Source organism: Oncorhynchus masou, chromosome 28 (assembly GCF_036934945.1).
Source record: "Oncorhynchus masou masou isolate Uvic2021 chromosome 28, UVic_Omas_1.1, whole genome shotgun sequence".
NCBI lineage: Eukaryota > Metazoa > Chordata > Actinopteri > Salmoniformes > Salmonidae > Oncorhynchus > Oncorhynchus masou.
The window spans coordinates 58639699-58657804 of record NC_088239.1 but is presented as its reverse complement, the minus strand read 5'-3'; the positions used below and the strand labels follow the sequence as shown (position 1 = coordinate 58657804).

At 43.8% G+C, this 18106-nt stretch overlaps 1 protein-coding gene across 7 annotated transcripts in view; it reads left to right on the top strand.

Moving 5' to 3' along the window:
- Positions 1-18106, top strand: part of LOC135517968 (regulator of G-protein signaling 3-like) — a 206482-nt gene that overhangs the window by 44529 nt on the left and 143847 nt on the right. For 5 of the 7 annotated variants that reach the window (XM_064942715.1, XM_064942716.1, XM_064942717.1 and 2 more), the window contains 6 exons: positions 2615-2696; positions 2986-3091; positions 3326-3767; positions 6125-6164; positions 6299-6612; positions 7528-7611. In XM_064942715.1, coding sequence (XP_064798787.1) covers positions 2615-2696; positions 2986-3091; positions 3326-3767; positions 6125-6164; positions 6299-6612; positions 7528-7611 — 1068 coding nt within the window. Of the gene's footprint in view, positions 1-2614; positions 2697-2985; positions 3092-3325; positions 3768-6124; positions 6165-6298; positions 6613-7087; positions 7178-7527; positions 7612-18106 lie in introns of those variants that run through there. The other 2 variants (XM_064942712.1, XM_064942718.1) reach the window with 2 other exon arrangements.

The window sequence follows — 18106 nt, the reverse complement described above, 5'->3', positions numbered from 1 at the left end:
ATTATGGAGTTATTTTGGAAAAAGTTTGACGTTTTGGTGACTGAATTTTCGGTTCGTTTCGGTAGCCAAATGTGATGTACAAAACGGAGCGATTTCTCCTACACAAAGATTCTTTCAGGAAAAACTGAACATTTGCTATGTAACTGAGAGTCTCCTCATTGAAAACATCCGAAGTTCTTCAAAGGTAAATGATTTTATTTATTTGGTTTTCTGTTTTTTGTGAAAATGTTGCGTGCTAAATGCTACGCTAAATGCTAAGCTAGCTAGCAATACTCTTACACAAATGCTTGATTTGCTATGGTTCAAAAGCATATTTTGAAAATCTGAGATGACAGTGTTGTTAAGAAAAGGCTAAGCTTGAGAGCAGGCATATTAGTTTAATTTCATTTGCGATTTTCAGAAATCGTTAACGTTGCGTTATGCTAATGAGCCTGAGGCTGTATTCACGATCCCGGATACGGGATGGGTAGTATCGATGACTTGAAATTCGACCAGCCCAAGAATTTCCACTTCCTGTTTGGAAATTTGTCTACCTTATGAGTTCTGTTATACTCACAGACATAATTCAAACAGTTTTAGAAACTTCGGAGTGTTTTATATCCAATAGTAATAATAGTATGCATATATTAGCATCTAGGACAGAGTAGGATGCAGTTCACTATGGGCACGCAATTCATCCAAAGTGAAAATGCTGCCCCCTATCCCTCTTTTTTGGTTACTGCGTTATTCCATGTGTGTTATTTCATAGTTTTGATGTCTACAATGTAGAAAATAGTAAAATAAAGAAAAACCCTTGAATGAGTACGTGTGTCCAAACTTTTGACTGGTACTGTACATAAGGATTGTATATGGCCTTGCAATAATGGGTATCAAGAGGTTAACAGTTCATGTTAATTCTTTGGGATCAGTGTCCCTTCCAAGGGATGGTTGAGCTAACGTAGGCTAATGTGATTAGAATGAGGTTGTAAGTAACAAGAAAATTTCATAGGACATAGACCTATATGATGTTGGCAGAAAGCTTAAATTCTTGTTAATCTAACTGCACTGTCCAATTTACAGTAGCTATTTCACATTGAAAGAATACCATGCTATTGTTTGAGGAGAGTGCACAATTCTGGACATCAAAAGTTATTAATAAACCAATTAGGCACATGTGGGCAGTCTTGACACAACATTTTTAACAGAAATGCAATTGTTCATTGGATCAGTCTAAAACTTTGCACATGCAGCAGGGTAGCCTAGTGGTTAGAGCGTTGGACTAGTAACCGGAAGGTTGCACATTCAAACCCCCCAGCTGACAAGGTACAAATCTGTCATTCTGCCCCTGAACAGGCAGTTAACCGACTGTTCCTAGGCCGTCATTGAAAGTAAGAATTTGTTCTTAACTGACTTGCCTAGTTAAATAAAGGTAAAAAAAAAAATGCACTGCTGCCATCTAATGGCCAAAACCTAAATTGCACCTAGGCTGGAAAAATAATACATTATGGCCTTTCTCTTGCATTTCAAAGCGATGGTAAAAAAAAAATACAAAAGAAACATTGTTTATATTTTACCAGATCTATTATGTTATATTCTAATACATTCCTTTCACATTTCCATAAACTTCAACGTTTTTCCTTACAGATGGTACCAAGAATGTGCACATCCTTGCTTCAGGGCCTGAGCTACAGGCAGTTAGATGTCATTTTAGGCGACAATTGAAAAAAGGGGATAATCCTTAATGGGTTCAATGTTGAAGTTGGTCACTAGATTACAGATGGTAAATCCTGTAGGCAAATCCATCAAGGAATTCTAGGAATTCTCCTTAAAATCTTTATTCAAGCCACCGTTTGCTACTTAGGGTTGTACTGTAGTTATCAAAGGTAAACAAGTTAATACACTTATGCATCTTGATGCCTGTCTCTTAGACACACTCAGAGGTTAACCACAGACACAGATTTAGGATCAGTATACCCTATTACCATCCTGATCTGAACTCTAAGGGGGAGACATAAAACTGACTTTAGATAAGAGTCTTGGATTAACATCGTACTGTGTTTGTGTGTTCAGACATACTTTTACTGAGCTTAATTTCAGGCCCTATTGTCAGCAGATGAGATGGAAACATTCTTTTGGAGCGGAGCACTGTTGATTTTGGCGCACACACTGGCATTATTCCTGGAATTCTTACAGACAGTTTTTAGGCATTGAATGTGTGTGTGTGTGTGCGTGTGCGTGTGTGTGTGTGTGTGTGTGTGTGTGTGTGTGTGTGTGTGTGTGTGTGGTGTGTGTGGTGTGTGCTTGCGCTCCGACTCTGTGCGGATGCTGTTGTCCACAGTTGGCGTCAGAACCACACCAAAGCGCCCACCTCCTTTGATGAGGGCCAAGGTGCTAGTCTGTGTGGCTGGCATCCACACACTTTCCATCCACACACACTCAGCTGCTGGTCAGAGAGAGAACCACGCTCTAATCTGTAGGCAAAATGCTCACATGTTGGTCTAACTGCTCCTATTTGGCTGTAGATGGCTTTTCAAAAATAGCATGTGCTTTTCACTCCATGGACATACAGTACATAGTCATGTAATAATTGAATAATGTCTTTACATGCGGTGATTTGATGTCTCTGTGTCTTTAGGTGACCATCCCTCGAGGAAAGGACGGCTATGGCTTCACCATCTGCTCTGACTCTCCAGTGAGGGTACAAGCCGTCGATCCAGGCAAGGCTCTCCTCTCCCTGCTGTCTGTGTGTTGATGATGTGTGTCTGTGTCTGTGTGTTTGGGATTGTGTGTCTGTGTGTCTTTTCCTTCCTGTGTGCGTGTGTTGTTCTAGATGTGTGGGTGTCTGTATACCAGTCTTAGCCCCTACTGTCCTGAGGTGGTCAAGCATATCAGGTTTGTATATAAATTAATGGGTAGAAGCTTGCTTGTGTAACTTTGTGTGTATTTGTGCGATATCTGTGTGTGTGTGTGTTTGTGGACCTCTACTGACCTCTCTCCTGTCTTCAGGTGGTCCGGCGGATCAGGCAGGTCTGCAGCAGTTGGACACTGTGCTGCAGCTCAATGGTCAGCCTGTAGAACAGTGGAAATGTGTGGAGCTCGCCCACGCCATCAGGTACTACAGGCAGGGAGACACAGAGGAAATAATGGACTAAACCAACTTTGACAGGGATAACTATCGTCAATACTTATAGAGCTCCACATGTACATTTTTAAAGTGTATGCACAGCAATTCCTATATAGACACTCTGGCCCATGGCCTCTTTTCTCACGTTCTTTACCTGCGATAAGCTTACCGTTTCACTCTTCCTGACGAGTTGTCACATTCCCTCTCTCCCTCCCTCTACAGAAACAGCTCCAATGAGATCACGGTGGTGGTGTGGCGCACCGGGCCGGCCGCCAAGCCCAGTTTTGAGGGCCTCATTCACCGGCCCTCCTACAAGCCCAACTACGACACCCCCTCACCCCCCACCAGGCGGAGGGACAGGTCCAAGGACCGGCTAGACCGTGACAAGATCCCCCCGGCCGTGCCCCCCCTCCCTGCCCACCACAGGACCAGCCGCCGGGTGCTAGTCAACGGCTCTGAGGGGGGCGGCAGGGGAGGGGTAGGAGGAGTAGGGGGGCCGTGGGGGGAGAGGAGGTGTGTAGGAGGGGGGGCCGAGGAGGTGGATGGTAAAGCCAGGAGCCAGACCCATAGCCAGAGCCACACAGCCACGCTGAAGGGGACTAGAGTGAAGGCGTCCAACGGAGATAACTACATCATCCTGGCCCCCATAAACCCAGGAAGCCAGGTACTGCCGGGGGAGCAGAGGCTCATGGTCCATCCCAGGCTCCTGCCTTACCCCCTCGATGGCACTATCTAGACCCTGACATACACTGGAGATCTCAATATGTGCCATTCATACCTGCCATAGATCTGTGCCAATCCTACCTGACATACACTATCTGCCATTTAAATCTGAGATATACCCTGCCATTCTAACCTGAGAAATATCTGTGTAATTCAAACTGACACGTGCATTCTGTAAATCACATATACTATATATAGTGAATAGTTAAATAGGTAGTTGAATGAGAAATTGTGAAAAAAAGTATACAAGCAAGAGTTGATTTGCTGCAATAGTAAGTAATATTCAAGCCCCTATATGGGGAAAGCCACAGTTGGCCCATGGGGTGTTCTATCAAATGATGCACACTGTAACATCCTGTGACATGCTGTATATGAGGCAATAGCTCTTTATGATAAAGACATAATAAAGTGGAACAAATGAAAAAAGAAACACACTGATTGTGAACTTGATTCCTTAACATCCCCAACCATACAACACTAACCATCCAGCCTGGAAGAAGGGAGCAGTTACGTTGAAGCAATGAGTGCAGAGAACCAGAAAACCCAGAACTTCTAGTCTTTACCTAATCCTCCATAATCTGTCCCACTGAGCTTGAACAGCCAGTAATGTGGCTGACGGGTTCCGTGACTCAGTACCCTGGTTGTTAGAAGGCCTCTAGCGGAAATGAAGGAGGCTGTATACCCTGCATTCCATCCAGACACAGGGACCTAGACACTGTAAGGCTGTCTGTTAGTCTGGGAGGTGCAGCCTACCTGGCAATCTGAGTGTGTGTGCGCTTGTACAGCACATGTGCGTGTGTAGGGCAGTGTGTTTGTCCGAGGGCAGCTGTGCTGTTTCAACAGATATGGCATGACATAGGGCTCAGAGAGCATGATGGGAATGTCTTCTGTGTCTAAATGCTAAGAGGAGAGCACAGGGGTTAGGGGGTTAGGAGTGTGAGGGGGGGGACTGGCTTGGACGGCTGTGGAGGAAGATTGGATGGAGTGGGAATAGGATGCAGAAAAGGGGATAGAGAGAGGGGGGAGAGAGGGATAAGCGAGGGAGGTGATGGATGAATGGCTACCCCCAATTAATCCATTACCTTCCCTATGGGGAAATATGGGCTAGGGAACAGAGTAGATATGGGTATATATTTTACCTTTATTTAACTAGGAAAGTCAGTTAAGAACAAATTCTTGTTTACAATGTCTGCCTACACCTGCCAAACCCGGGCGACGCTGGGCCAATGGTGCGCCGCGCTATAGAACTCCCGATCACAGCCGGTTGTGATACAGCCTGAATAGTAGTAGTACATCAAGAGGTTGGAATAATGGTTGTAAGAAGTAGAAGGGATTAATGGGGTAGCGAGAGGCAATGATGGATGGATGACGGGTACAGCAGCAGAGGGAAAAAGAGGGTAGAGGAAAGGAAGGATGTAGATAAAGCAGTTGTCAAAGTGGATGGAAATAAGAGGATAGAACATTTCAGACTAAATCCAAACTTTGAAGGATGGGGAAATGGAGCATCTCTCCTCCAGGTCAGAGCAGGCATACAATCCATGATGATTTGGTTTCATCCTGTCAGCCAGTCCCCACTGAAACACACACAGCAGAGAAATCGATCATGGAAGATAGCTGGATGTACCAGCCATTGATATGCCTCTGGTTGGGTCACCTCTTTCACGCCAGGTCACCCCTTTCCTCTACCCATCTTTGTTATATTGGGTAGATCTTATCTTTAGGCACAGTTCTAGGATCAGCTTCCCCCTACCCATTACATTTCAAGGTGCAACGCTACTTGGGTACTCCTTAGGAGTTATCTATAGGCAGAGTTCTAGGGATCAGCTCCCCCCACCAACCATTCAATTTCCAAGGGCAATGTCATCCTTCTCCTGTATTCATAGTGCTACAGTACAATACATTATGGTATAGTACAGTACAGTGTGTGGTTGACGTCTGTGTCACTCAAGGCCATAGGAATCTATGAACAGCACAGTCACCATCATGTATCAACAGCACACATTAGCTCTCAGGTCGCTGGGTCTATTCCTTGAGCTGAACACATGTATATTGAATATGTGACATGGCTCACTGGCCTGAGATCACATAGGCCTACTGCACTACAGTAGTAATGGAATCAGCCAACAGTCTGTGGCCCCATTCCATGCTCAACACAACCATTTCTTCAGTTTGACTCCATGTTAGGCATTTATTATGGTGGGATGGATACATTGCATGTGAAAGTATCCTAAAGCAGAGTATGGTATTGGTCAACTGTTATAACAGGACCATTGATTGTGATGTTTTTGTCTCTTTCAGATATTGAGGCCTGTCTACCAGGACAACCATGGTACCTTGGGTAAGACATTTACTGCTGACTAGGATTTTAATGAACACAGTGGTTTTGCAGGACAATTCTATCTTTAACCATTGTACTTCTACGTAACCAGGCTAACTCCCAGTGTGTGTTGTTGTGCATGTGATGTCTCTCAGCAGGGAGGATATACCCGGGTCAAGCCAGCATGCCCCAGAAACAGGGGTCTGGTGGTGCCACGCCTGGGGGTGTAGGACTAGCAGGCCGGACCACCTTCCTACGACTCTCCACTAATGCCAAGATGTCTAAGCCATCCGAAGCAAACCTCTCTGGCCAACCCCCACCCAGCTACCAGCAGGTCCAGAGCTCCAGCTTTGCTAACTACCAGAACTGTACTATAGTACACTCCCATGTACAACACGACAACCCGCACGGCAACTATGGCTACGTTAAAGCAGCACCCAAGATCCTCATCTTCCCCATCTTTGTTCAGGTGTGTGTGTGCGTGTTTGTGTGTGTGTGACTCTGCATCTCTCTGTTAGTGCCATTTGGGGTTTTCCCCTTTTTATTTTGATCACTATTTAAGAAATCCTTGCCATGTTTGTTGCAGTGCTTCTCCTCTCTGTATATCTGTGTAGCAACATAGGATTCTGTCATAAACACACTAGAATGAACCACATTTCCAATGTCAGGGTGTGAGTGTATTGCACAACTGGACTACCCACTTCCCAGGATTCTACAATGGTCTGTAATAGTACTTCCTGTTGACTAACTGAGTCACCTAGCTGCACAGTGAAATAGCCATCCCTGTGGTCTCTCTAGCTCCAGTCCGGGTCCACAAGAGGATGTGGCTACCACCCCCGCTGCACTAGCGCTTTTTAGCCTAGCGCCTCTTCACAGATTGAGCATCTCACAGACTCCTGCAGTCACAGCTCACACTGTGAGGATCTCTGTAGAGACTGGAGCGACTGTAGCTACACCAGAGCCGCCAGCTGCACAGCCTGTATTGTTCCCTTTGGTGGGCAGAGAGCATGGAGCTTGGAGCTAAAATGGAGATGGTACTGTAGCTACATGCTCCCTCATGTACAGCTATGTTCATGAGAACACCCCTCCCAGATATGTCTATCCTTGAAACATGTCTATCAATCTGTATCTCTATTTAGCGGTATTTGTGAGTGTTGTGAATGATATTGGACTGTTATAGCAGTGCTATGAGTTTAGTATCAGTGACTTTTGCTGTAGTATTGTGTACTGTCATTATAAGCAATATTAGTAAATGTTGTGTGTTTGAAGTGATATAAAACTGCAGTATTTTGCCATGGATGATAATGTAATCTTCATTTAATTCCTAACTTTAATCTAATGTCAATCTAACCCTTAACTCTCCTCTCCTCCCCTTTGTGTGCAGCCTCTGGACCTGTGTAACCCCACACGGACACTGGTGGTCTCTGAGGAGATGATCCTCCATGAGAGCAAGCACCTCTCCATTAAGGTAAACGGTGTGTGTGTGTGTGTGTGTGTCAGGATCAGTCAAATCAGTGAGATGGGACATGTCAATGTTAATGAGAATACTTAAGAGAGGAACACGTTGTGAGAATCTGACACAAGTCTCTATACTGCCATTCTAGTTCTCTTCATTCATATTCCACAACTGCTAATGTCAGGTTTGTTTAACTGTCAAAATGTTTGTGGAATGCACTATGAAGATTTTTCCCAGCCTTGTCAATGTTCTTAAATACCCTCCCAGTACCTCTGTCTTTGGTGTGTTTTGTAATACCAGCAGAGAACAGAGGAAACCACAGTTTGAAAACCTCTGGGTGGCTGCTGCACTGCATTGGACGTCTATACTATTGTCTTCTCTTGGCTTTCCTCTCCTCTCCTCTCCTCTCCTCTCCTCTCCTCTCCTCTCCCCTCCTCTCCTCTCCTCTCCGACAGACAATGATACAGGACTAGCATTGGAACAAATATTTTGCTAGTTTGACAGAATCCACCTCATAGAGTTTGTTTATCATAAAGATGATGGGGACAACTCGGTTCAAAAATAACTTGACATCTCATAACAATTTGAAAAGGAAGGGAGAGAGAGAGAGAGAGAGAGAGAGAGAGAGAGAGAGAGAGAGAGAGAGAGAGAGAGAGAGAGAGAGACAGCGAGAGGGTGAGAGAGAGACAGAGAGAGAGAGACAGAGAGAGTCCTGTTCATTGCACAGGACAGTCTATCTACATGAGGGGCGCTTGTTTAGTAGTGGGGAATTCATTATTTAGGTCCCAGAATGGTACTTCTGGAGTGTTGCACAGTGACAGGCTTTTATTGAATCGATCAAAGGGTTCCTCTACTTTTGAAATCTCTGCTATGATAAATTCTCTTTTTTCTCCCTCTCTCCCTCAGCTCTCTTTTATGTCCTGTTCTGTGTGTGCAGTCTGGCTTTTCTATGTAGCTCTTTCCATGTTTCTGTACAGTATGTCTCTGTCTCTCTCTGTGTCATTCTCTCTGTCTCTGTCTCGCTCTCGCTCAATTCAATTAAAATGGCTTTATTGAGATGGGAAACATACGTTACATTGCCATTGTAAATGGAATACACAAACAAAATGAAAATAAACAAGGGAGACCCCTTCACACCTTCAGTGAGCTGTTATTTCTACTTGTAACACTCCCCTTTGTTCCATATGGCTCTATAACACTGTATACCGGTAGTTGCAATTCATAGGTTATTGTTCATGACAGAAAATGTACATTGATATTCATTTCTAGAGAGTTTGTCACCACAATTTCTATTCATTCATTTTCATGTGGAAATATTTGACTCATGTTATATAAGAGCAAACAAAGTTGAAAGAAATGTTGAAGTTGTGGCACAGTATTTAATTGGAAACTGTTGTGAATAGCATTGATAGATAAAAACAACAAGTACTAAAAAAATATATGGTCTCCAGAACTTCCTCTACAGTTCGTCAGTGGCTACATAACCATTGAGTAGCATTACCAGTACAGTACAATGGACAGGGGGACTTTACTATTTTATTTATGATTCATTGGATCCTGACAGTAGTTTCAATCAAATACAGTATTCACTAAATTCATATGCTGCCTCTCTCTCTCATATTTTAGAAATCATACTGTATCTCAGTTTTAACAAGAACTCTTCAAAAATAGCAATACAGTACAAAGGGCCATTGTTGCCCATATTTGCTCTTGTAGTTGTAAGTGCTTGTAAGTCCTGCAGTCATTCTATAGACTGGTGGTTGAATGTGATTACCTCCCTTGGCCTTGGCTTTAGTGGAAAGCTACAATACAAGGTTGTGATGGTGAGGGTGGATATTATAATACACAGAAGTTTTCCATCCTGTGTTTTCTGGGAATGAGAGAGTGGAGCAAGATAGGGAAGCCATGCCAAGCAGGGCAGCCATTGTGATAATATTGTCCAGGAAATGTGATGGAGAGGTGTGTGTGTGGGGCAGAGAGCAGTGGGGGGCAGTGGTCTAAGAGAGGAAGACCAGGAGGCCCTGTTTACTATCCAGGGAGGTTGCTAGGTGGTTGGCAGAAAGGGTGTTTGACCTCACTCAATATATGCACAGTGATGTGATGTGAAGTTTTAGCAAGATGAGATTTTCAGCAATGTTTAACTCAATCTCCCCCCCCCTCTCTCTCTTGCTCTCACAAACACACACACACACGCAAACACACACACACGCAAACACACACACACACGCACAAACATACATCCTGGCAAGTTGATTCTGGATGACCCCCCTTCTATCCCCCTCTCACCTCCCTGAGAAGACAAAAGAGATCAGCTATGAATTTTTTGTTTGTTGATGGGTGGGCTTAAAAAACAACTGACCCTGTTGACTTGAGTCTTCTTGACATTATCTTCCTCCCTGAGGGGTTCAGGTCTGTTGACATGTCTAAGTGATTGACAGCAGACACGAGGGAAAGAGAGGGGGAGGGAGTGGGGGCTGTGTGTGGAGGACTGGATGTTAGAATATCCCTCTATCACCTGATCTGTTGGTTTCAACTGTGTTCATATTATTGAAACATTTTTGTCATGTAGCTGTGTGTGTGTGTGTGTGTGTGTGTGTGTGTGTGTGTGTGTGTGTGTGTGTGTGTCTACTGCAGATAAAAATGGGCAATAGTGCATACGTACTGTGAAGAATTGCCTTTTCTGTTCCAATTCTACACTGTTTTTTTTCACATTCATTGTGTCAAATGAGCTTTTCAGATCCTCACTGTGTTTCAGAGGAGAGCATCGGAGCTGCATGGTAATTGTGGCCCCTGGCTGGGACTTGATAAAAGAAGACAAATATTTAACAGTCCATGTTTGTAGATAATCAGTGTGGGGCCAGACATCTCTGAAGATTGACAATGTTTTAATTAGAAATCTGTGTTATTACACAGTGTTGCAAGCCTGGCCGTACTACCCTGGGTGCACATCAAACTCCTACACACACACACCGAAATACGCACACGCACACACACACACACACACACACACACACACACACACACACACACACACACACACACACACACACACACACACACACACACACACACACACACACACACACACACACACACACACACACCACAGTAATAGTGGTTGAGTGCTTTTCTGAAGATAGTATAGAGATAATCTTACTGATATCGCTGCACCAACCATACTCCATCCACACACAGACAGACAGACAGACAGACAGACAGACCACAACAGCAAGACCCTCAGCATCCTCTCGATCTGCATAGAAACCACATTCACAAAAAAAACACACCCCGCCCACACATAGCCTACACACACTGTTTGCTGTACTGTGTTGATGCATATTATTCAAGACCTTTGCTGTAGCTTCCATGGTGTTGCCCAGAGGTGGTTTGCTGAGTGTGTTGTTTGTTTAACACTAATGTGAGGCCTGACCTTTTACAGTTTGTGTTTTGCCTTCTGTTAAGAGAAACAGGGAAATACCACTGACATGAACACACACGCACACACACGCGCACACATAAATCAACACAAATGCACACACACACACAAACAGACACACATTCATGCACATAAAGTATTGGCATACACATAATTATTTATCTCAAACAGAATTGCACAAAGTATATTCAAATCATATCAAATTTGTCACATGCTCAGTGAAATGCTTACTTACAAGACCTTAACCAGCAATGTAGTTTTAAGAAAAATAATAGTTAAGAAAAATATTTACCAAATAAACTAAAGTAAACAATACAAGAGCAACAATAAAATAACAATAACGAGGCTATATACAGGGGGTACCGGTACCAAGTCAATCTGAGGGAGTACAGGTATTTGAGGTAATATGTACATGTAGGTAGAGGTAAAGTGACTATGCATAGATAATAGATAATAAACAGCGAGTATCAGCAGCGTAAAAAAAGGGGGATGGGTCAATTGATATAGACTGGGTAGCCATTTGATTAGCTGTTCAGCAATCTTATGGCTTGGCGGTAGAAGCTGTTACAAAGCCTTTTGGTCCTAGACTTGGCTCCGGTATTGCTTGCCGTGTGGGAGCAGAGAGAACAGTCAATGACTAGTGTGGCTGGAGTCTTTGGCAATTTTAGGGCCTTCCTCTAACACTGCCTGGTATAGAGGTCCTGAATGGCAGGAAGCTTTCCTCCCTATAGGCTATAGGCTGTCTCATCTTTGTCGGTGAGCAGACCTACCACCATTGTGTCGTCAGAACTTAATGATGGTGTTGGAGTTGTGTTTAGCCAGTTTAGCAGTTATGGGTGAACAGAAGGGGACTAAGAACGCACCCCTGAGGGGCCCCTGTGTTGAGGATCAGCGTGGCAGATATGCTGTTGCCTACCCTTACCACCTGGGGGTGGCCCGCCAGGAAGTCCAGGATACAGACGCAGAGGGAGGCGTTTAGTCCCAGGGTCCTTAGCTTAGTGATGAGCTTTAATTAAGGATCCGTCCTTTTGTTTTCAATTTTCACCTAAAATGATATACCCAAATCTAACTGCCTGTTGCTCCGGCCCTGAAGCAATGATATGCATATTCATGGAACCATTTGAAAGGAAACACCTTGAAGTTTGTGGATATGTGAAAGGAATGTGGGAGAATATAACATAATAGATCTGGTAAAAGATAATACAAAGAAAAAACCAACCGTTCTGTTGTATTTTTTTGTACCATAATTTTGAAATGCAAGAGAAAGGCCATAATGTATTATTCCAGCCCAGGCGCAATTTAGATTTTGGCCACTAGATGGCAACAGTGCATGTGCAAAATTTTAGACTGATCCAATTAACCATTGCATTTCTGTTCAAAATGTTGTATCAAGACTGCCCAAATGTGCCTAATTTGTTTATTAATAACTTTCCATGTTCAAAATTGTGCACTCTCGTCAAACAATAGCATGGTATTATTTCACTGTAATAGCTACTGGACAGTGCAGTTAGATTAACAAGAATTTAAGCTTTCTGCCAATATAAGATATGTCTATATCCTGGGAAATGTTCTTGATACTTACAACCTCATGTTAATTGCATTAGCCTACGTTAGCTCAACCGTCCCGTGGAAGGGACACCGATTGGTGTCGAACGCTGAGTTGTAGTCAATGAATAGCATTAGCACATTGGTGTTCCTTTTGTCCAGGTGGGAAAGGGCAGTGTGGAGTGCAATAGAGATTGCGTATCTGTTGGGGAAGTATACAAACTGGAGTGGGTCTAGGGTATCTGGGATAATGGTGCTGATGTGAGCCATGACCAGCCTTTCAAAGCACTTAATGGTTACAGACGTGAGTGCTACAGGTTGGTAGTCATTTAGGCAGGTTACATTGGTGTTCTTGGGCACAGGGACTATGGTGGTCTGCTTGAAACATGTAGGTATTACAGACTGGGCTAGGGACAGGTTGAAAATGTCAGTGAAGACAGTTGGTTAGCGCATGTTCGGTGTACACGTCCTGGTAATCCCTCTGGCCCTTCGGCCTTGTGAATGTTGACCTGTTTAAAGGTCTTACTCACATCGGCAACGGCAAGTGTATGGTGTTGGTCCGGTCCTGTGTGGTGAAGTTTCACGGATACACACTATGCTGAAAAACTAACCGACACACACATCTAATAGCAGCTCCAGTGCAAAGGACCCGTCCAATCACCATTGAGACCTAGCACATTACAATAGGTTATAGAGGGCTAGTGGAGGGGTGACCCAGTCTGTTTAGGCTTAACAACAGGGATTCTCTCTCCTGCCTCATTGTTTGGCCCATCCACTGACAGGCAGGAGACAGAGAAGTCCCTCTGCCAAAATACCCCCCCCACACACACCCGACACAGCACAACCCAGAACACACACACATTAGGACCAGGAAGGAAGGCAGTTTAGGGAGGCAGTGTGTGTGCCCTTCTCTTCTCTCACACGCAAGCCTCCCACTCCTTTACCCTCACCTTTCACAGCCCCCTACACTTCAAACATGTACCAGCCATAATTGGTCTTTAGGGAGGGTGATTGCCAGTTTGTTTCATTAGACAGTCAATTAAAGTGCTTAAAGTGGTGTCTGTACCTTCATATTTCTCTATTTCTCTAGTGGGTCAGAAGAATACTAAGAAAACTCATTAATAAATTAGCTTAGGTTTTGATTAGTCATGCATTCACACAACATAATCTGTAATCTTTAGGGGGGTTTTGGAAGTTGAAGCAATGTTTCTCTATAGACCATGGTGCTCTGTCTTCCTGTGTGAACTACACTTCCTGTTGCATAGAAGGTTGCAGTTTAACACTTTTCTGAAGGCACTTTGAAGAGGAGAGAGGGGCTGTGAATGTGTGTGTGTGTGTGTGTGTGTGTCTGTGTGTTTGTGTGTTTGTATTTGTGTGTGTGTGTCAGTATGTGTGTGATGCTCTGTCCATGACACCAGATACACAACTACTCTGACATTACAGGGTGACAACTATCGAGACTACCATCTATCAAACATTTAAAAAAACTATTGAGATTATCATCTATCAAACATCTTCAAAAACTATCAAGATTATCATCTATCAAACATTTGAAAGACAATCAAGATGATCAGCTTTCAAACATCTTAAAAGACTAACAAAATGATCATCTATCAAACATTTTAAAATACTATCAATATTATCATCTCAAACATTTAAAGGAATATCAAGATTATTGTCTATTTTGAATGGGAAGTGTGTCCAATTTCAATGATTCTGCGAAATGTCATAATTGACCTAGAAGGGCAGTTGACAATGAAAAAATGGAGCCGATAGACATGCACACTCTGTTTCTGGACCCTAAGCAACTTGGCAGTATTTATTTTTTTATGTGTTATTTCCTACATTATTAGCTCAGAACGTCTGTTACACTATTACATACAGCCGGAAATAACTTTTGGTTATTAGAGTGGTGTCACGTTCTGACCTTAGTTCTTTTTTATGTCTTTGTTTTAGTATGGTCAGGGCGTGAGTTGGGTGGGTTGTCTATGTTCCTTTTTCTATGTTTTGGGATTTCTGTGTTTGGCCTGATATGGTTCTCAATCAGAGGCAGCTGTCAATCGTTGTCCCTGATTGAGAACCATAGCCTGGTTTCACTTTGAGTTGTGGGTGATTATTTTCCGTGTCAGTGTTTTGTTCCACACGGAACTATTTCGGTTTTGTTTTTTCACATTGTCGTTTATTGTTTTGTTCAGTGTTCATTATTCTTATTAAAAACCAAGATGAACACTTACCACGCTGCATATTGGTCCGATCCTTACTACTCCTCAGAAGAGGAAGAGGAAAGCCGTTACAAGTGGCGGTAACTCACCAGCATTTTTCCCAGAAATACTACATTCTTAAATTGTACCTTTTGTGCGTACCTCACAAGGCAATTCCACTTATCCCAGAGTCTGCTCCAAGATGCTGCCGGTGGAGAAGAGGTTTTCAGGGGGGACTTTCAGTCCGACTCAGGAGGTGTGCATACCATCCACCACTTCCGAGTGTATTACTTGGTAATGTTCAGGCCCTGGACAATAAAGTAGATGAGCTCAGGTTGAGGACTTCCTTCCAGAGAGACATCAGGGACTGTAACATACTCTGTTTCACGGAATCATGGTTCTCTATACTGTCCCTGTACTCTATACTGTCCCAAAGCAAGCTGTGTTTTCAGTACATTTGGCAGACCGGAATAAAGGACTCTCAGGGAAAAAGAAAGGTGGAGGTGTATGTTTCCTGATTAACTACTCATGGTCTGATTGTGGTAACATACAGGAACTCAAGTCCTTTTGTTCATCTGACCTAGAATACCTCACAATCAAATGCCGACCGTATTACCCTTCGAGAGAATTCTATTCGGTCATCGTCACAGTCGTGTATATTCCCCCTCAAGCCATACCACAACAACAGCTCTCAAGGAACTACACTGGACTTTGTGCAAACTGGAAACCGCATATCCTAAGGCCACATTTATTGTAGCTGGAGACTGTATTAAAGCAAATCTTAGAAGAACCGCTACCAAAGTTTTATCAACACATTGCCTGCGCCATTCATGCATCAAAAACTCTCCACCATTGCTACTCTCCATTCCAGGATGGCTATAAGGCCCTTCCCCACCCTCCCTTTGGCAAATCAGATCATGCCTCCATCCTGCTCCTCCCTTCCTATAGATAGAAAGTCAAACAGGAATTACCTGTGGTAAGGACTGTTCAACACTGGTCTGACCAATCGGAATCCATGCTTTGTTCACTTGGACTGGTATACGTTGCGGGTTGCCTCTGACAATAACATTGACTTACAGTGGGGCAAAAAAGTATTTTGTCAGCCTCCAATTGTGCATGGGTCCTCATAGGTACACTTCAACTATGACAGGCAAAATTAGTTTTATTTTCTTCAGAATATCACATTGTAGGATTTTTAATTAGTTTAGGTCATTCACTAGGTCCCCCCGTGTGGTTCTGGGATTTTTGCTCACTGTTCTTGTGATCATTTTGACCCCACGGGGTGAGATCATGCGTGGAGCCCCAGATCGAGGGAGATTATCAGTGGTCTTGTATGTCTTCCATTTCCTAATAATTGCTCCCACAGTTGATTTCTTCAAACCAAGCTGCTTACCTATTGCAGATTCAGTCTTCCCAGCCTCGTGCAGGTCTACAATTTTGTTTCTGGTGTCCTTTGACAGCTCTTTGGTCTTGGCCATAGTGGAGTTTGGAGTGTGACTGTTTAAGGTTGTGGACAGGTGTCTTTTATACTGATAACAAGTTCAAACAGGTGCCATTAATACAGGTAACGAGTGGAGGACAGAGGAGCCTTTTAAAGAAGAAGTTACAGGTCTGTGAGAGCCAGAAATCTTGCTTGTTTGTAGGTAACCAAATACTTGTTTTCCACCATAATTTGCAAATAAATTCATAAAAAATCCTACAATGTGATTTTCTGGATTTGTTTTCTAATTTTGTCTGTCATAGTTGAAGTGTACCTATGATGACAATTACAGGCCTTTCTCATCTTTTTAAGTCGGAGAACTTGCACAATTGGTGGCTGACTAAATACTTTTTTTGCCCCACTGTATACACTGACACGGTGAGTGAGTTTATCAGGAAGTGTATAGGGGATGTTGTTCCCACTGTGATGATTAAAACCTATCCAAACACAAAACTGTGAATAGATGGCAGCATTCGTGAACCACTGTATTTAACCACCGCAAGGTGACTGGGAATATGGTTTAGTACAAAAACTCCAGTTATGCCGTTCGTAAGGCAAAATGTCAGTACAGAGAAAAAGTGGAGTAGCAATTCAACGGCTCAGACACGAGGCATATGTGGCAGGGACGTCAGACAATCACGGATTATAAAAGGAAAACCAGCCAGGTTGCGGACACTGACGTCTTGCTCCCGGACAAGCTAAACACTTTATTCGCCATCTTTGTGGAAAACACGATGCTGCCGACGCGGGCCACCGCCACTCCCGTGGACTGTGAGATCTCATTCTTTGTGGCCAACGTGAGTAAGACATTTAAGCGTGTTAATCCTGGCAAGGCTGCCGAACCAGACGGTGTGTTTAGGGACATATTCAATCTCTCCCTATCCCAGTCTGTTGTCCCCACTTGCTTCAAGATGTCCACCATTGTTTCTGTGCCCAAGAAAGTGAAGGTATTACTATCGCTGTTTAGCACTGTCTTCTGTCATCATGACGTGCTTTGAGAGGCTAGTTAAGGATCAAATCACCTCCAATTTAACCATCACTCCAGACCCACTGCAATTTGAATACCACCCCAATAAATCCAGGGATGATGAAATCGCCAACGCACTGCACACTGTCTTTCCCATCTGGACAAGAGGAATATTTACGTAAGAATAGTGTTCATTGACTACAGTTCAGCCTTCAACACCATAGTACCCTCCAAGCTCATCACTAACCTTAGGGCCCTGGGTCTGAATCCTGCCCTGTGCAAATGGATCTTGGACTTCCTGATGGTCCGCCCCCAGGTGGTGAAGGTAGGCAACAACACCTCCACTATGCTGATACTTAAAACAGGGGCCCCACAAGGAAGCGTGCTCAGCCTCATCCTGTACTCCCTGTTCACCCATTACTGCGTGGCCACACACGTCTCCAACTCAATCATCAAGTTTTCCAACCATGCAACAGTGGTAGGCCTGATTACCAACGACGATGAGACAGCCTACAAGGAGGAGGTGAGGGCCCTTGTGGAGTGGTGCCAGGAAAATAACCTCTCTTTCAACGACAACAAAACAAAGTAACTGATCGTGGACTTCAAGCGACGGCAGAGAGAGCACGCCCCCATCCACATCGACGTGGCTGCAGCGGAGAAGGTGATAAAAGCTTAAGGTTCTTTGGCATATACATCACTGACAATCTGAAATGGTCCACTAACGTAGACAGTGTAATGAAAAAGACACAACAGCGCCTCTTCAACCTCAGGAGCCTAAAGAAATCCAGCTTGGCCCCTAAGACCCTCACAAACTTTTACAGATGCACCATTGAGAGCAACCTGTCGGGCTGTATCACTGCCTGATACAGCAACTGCAC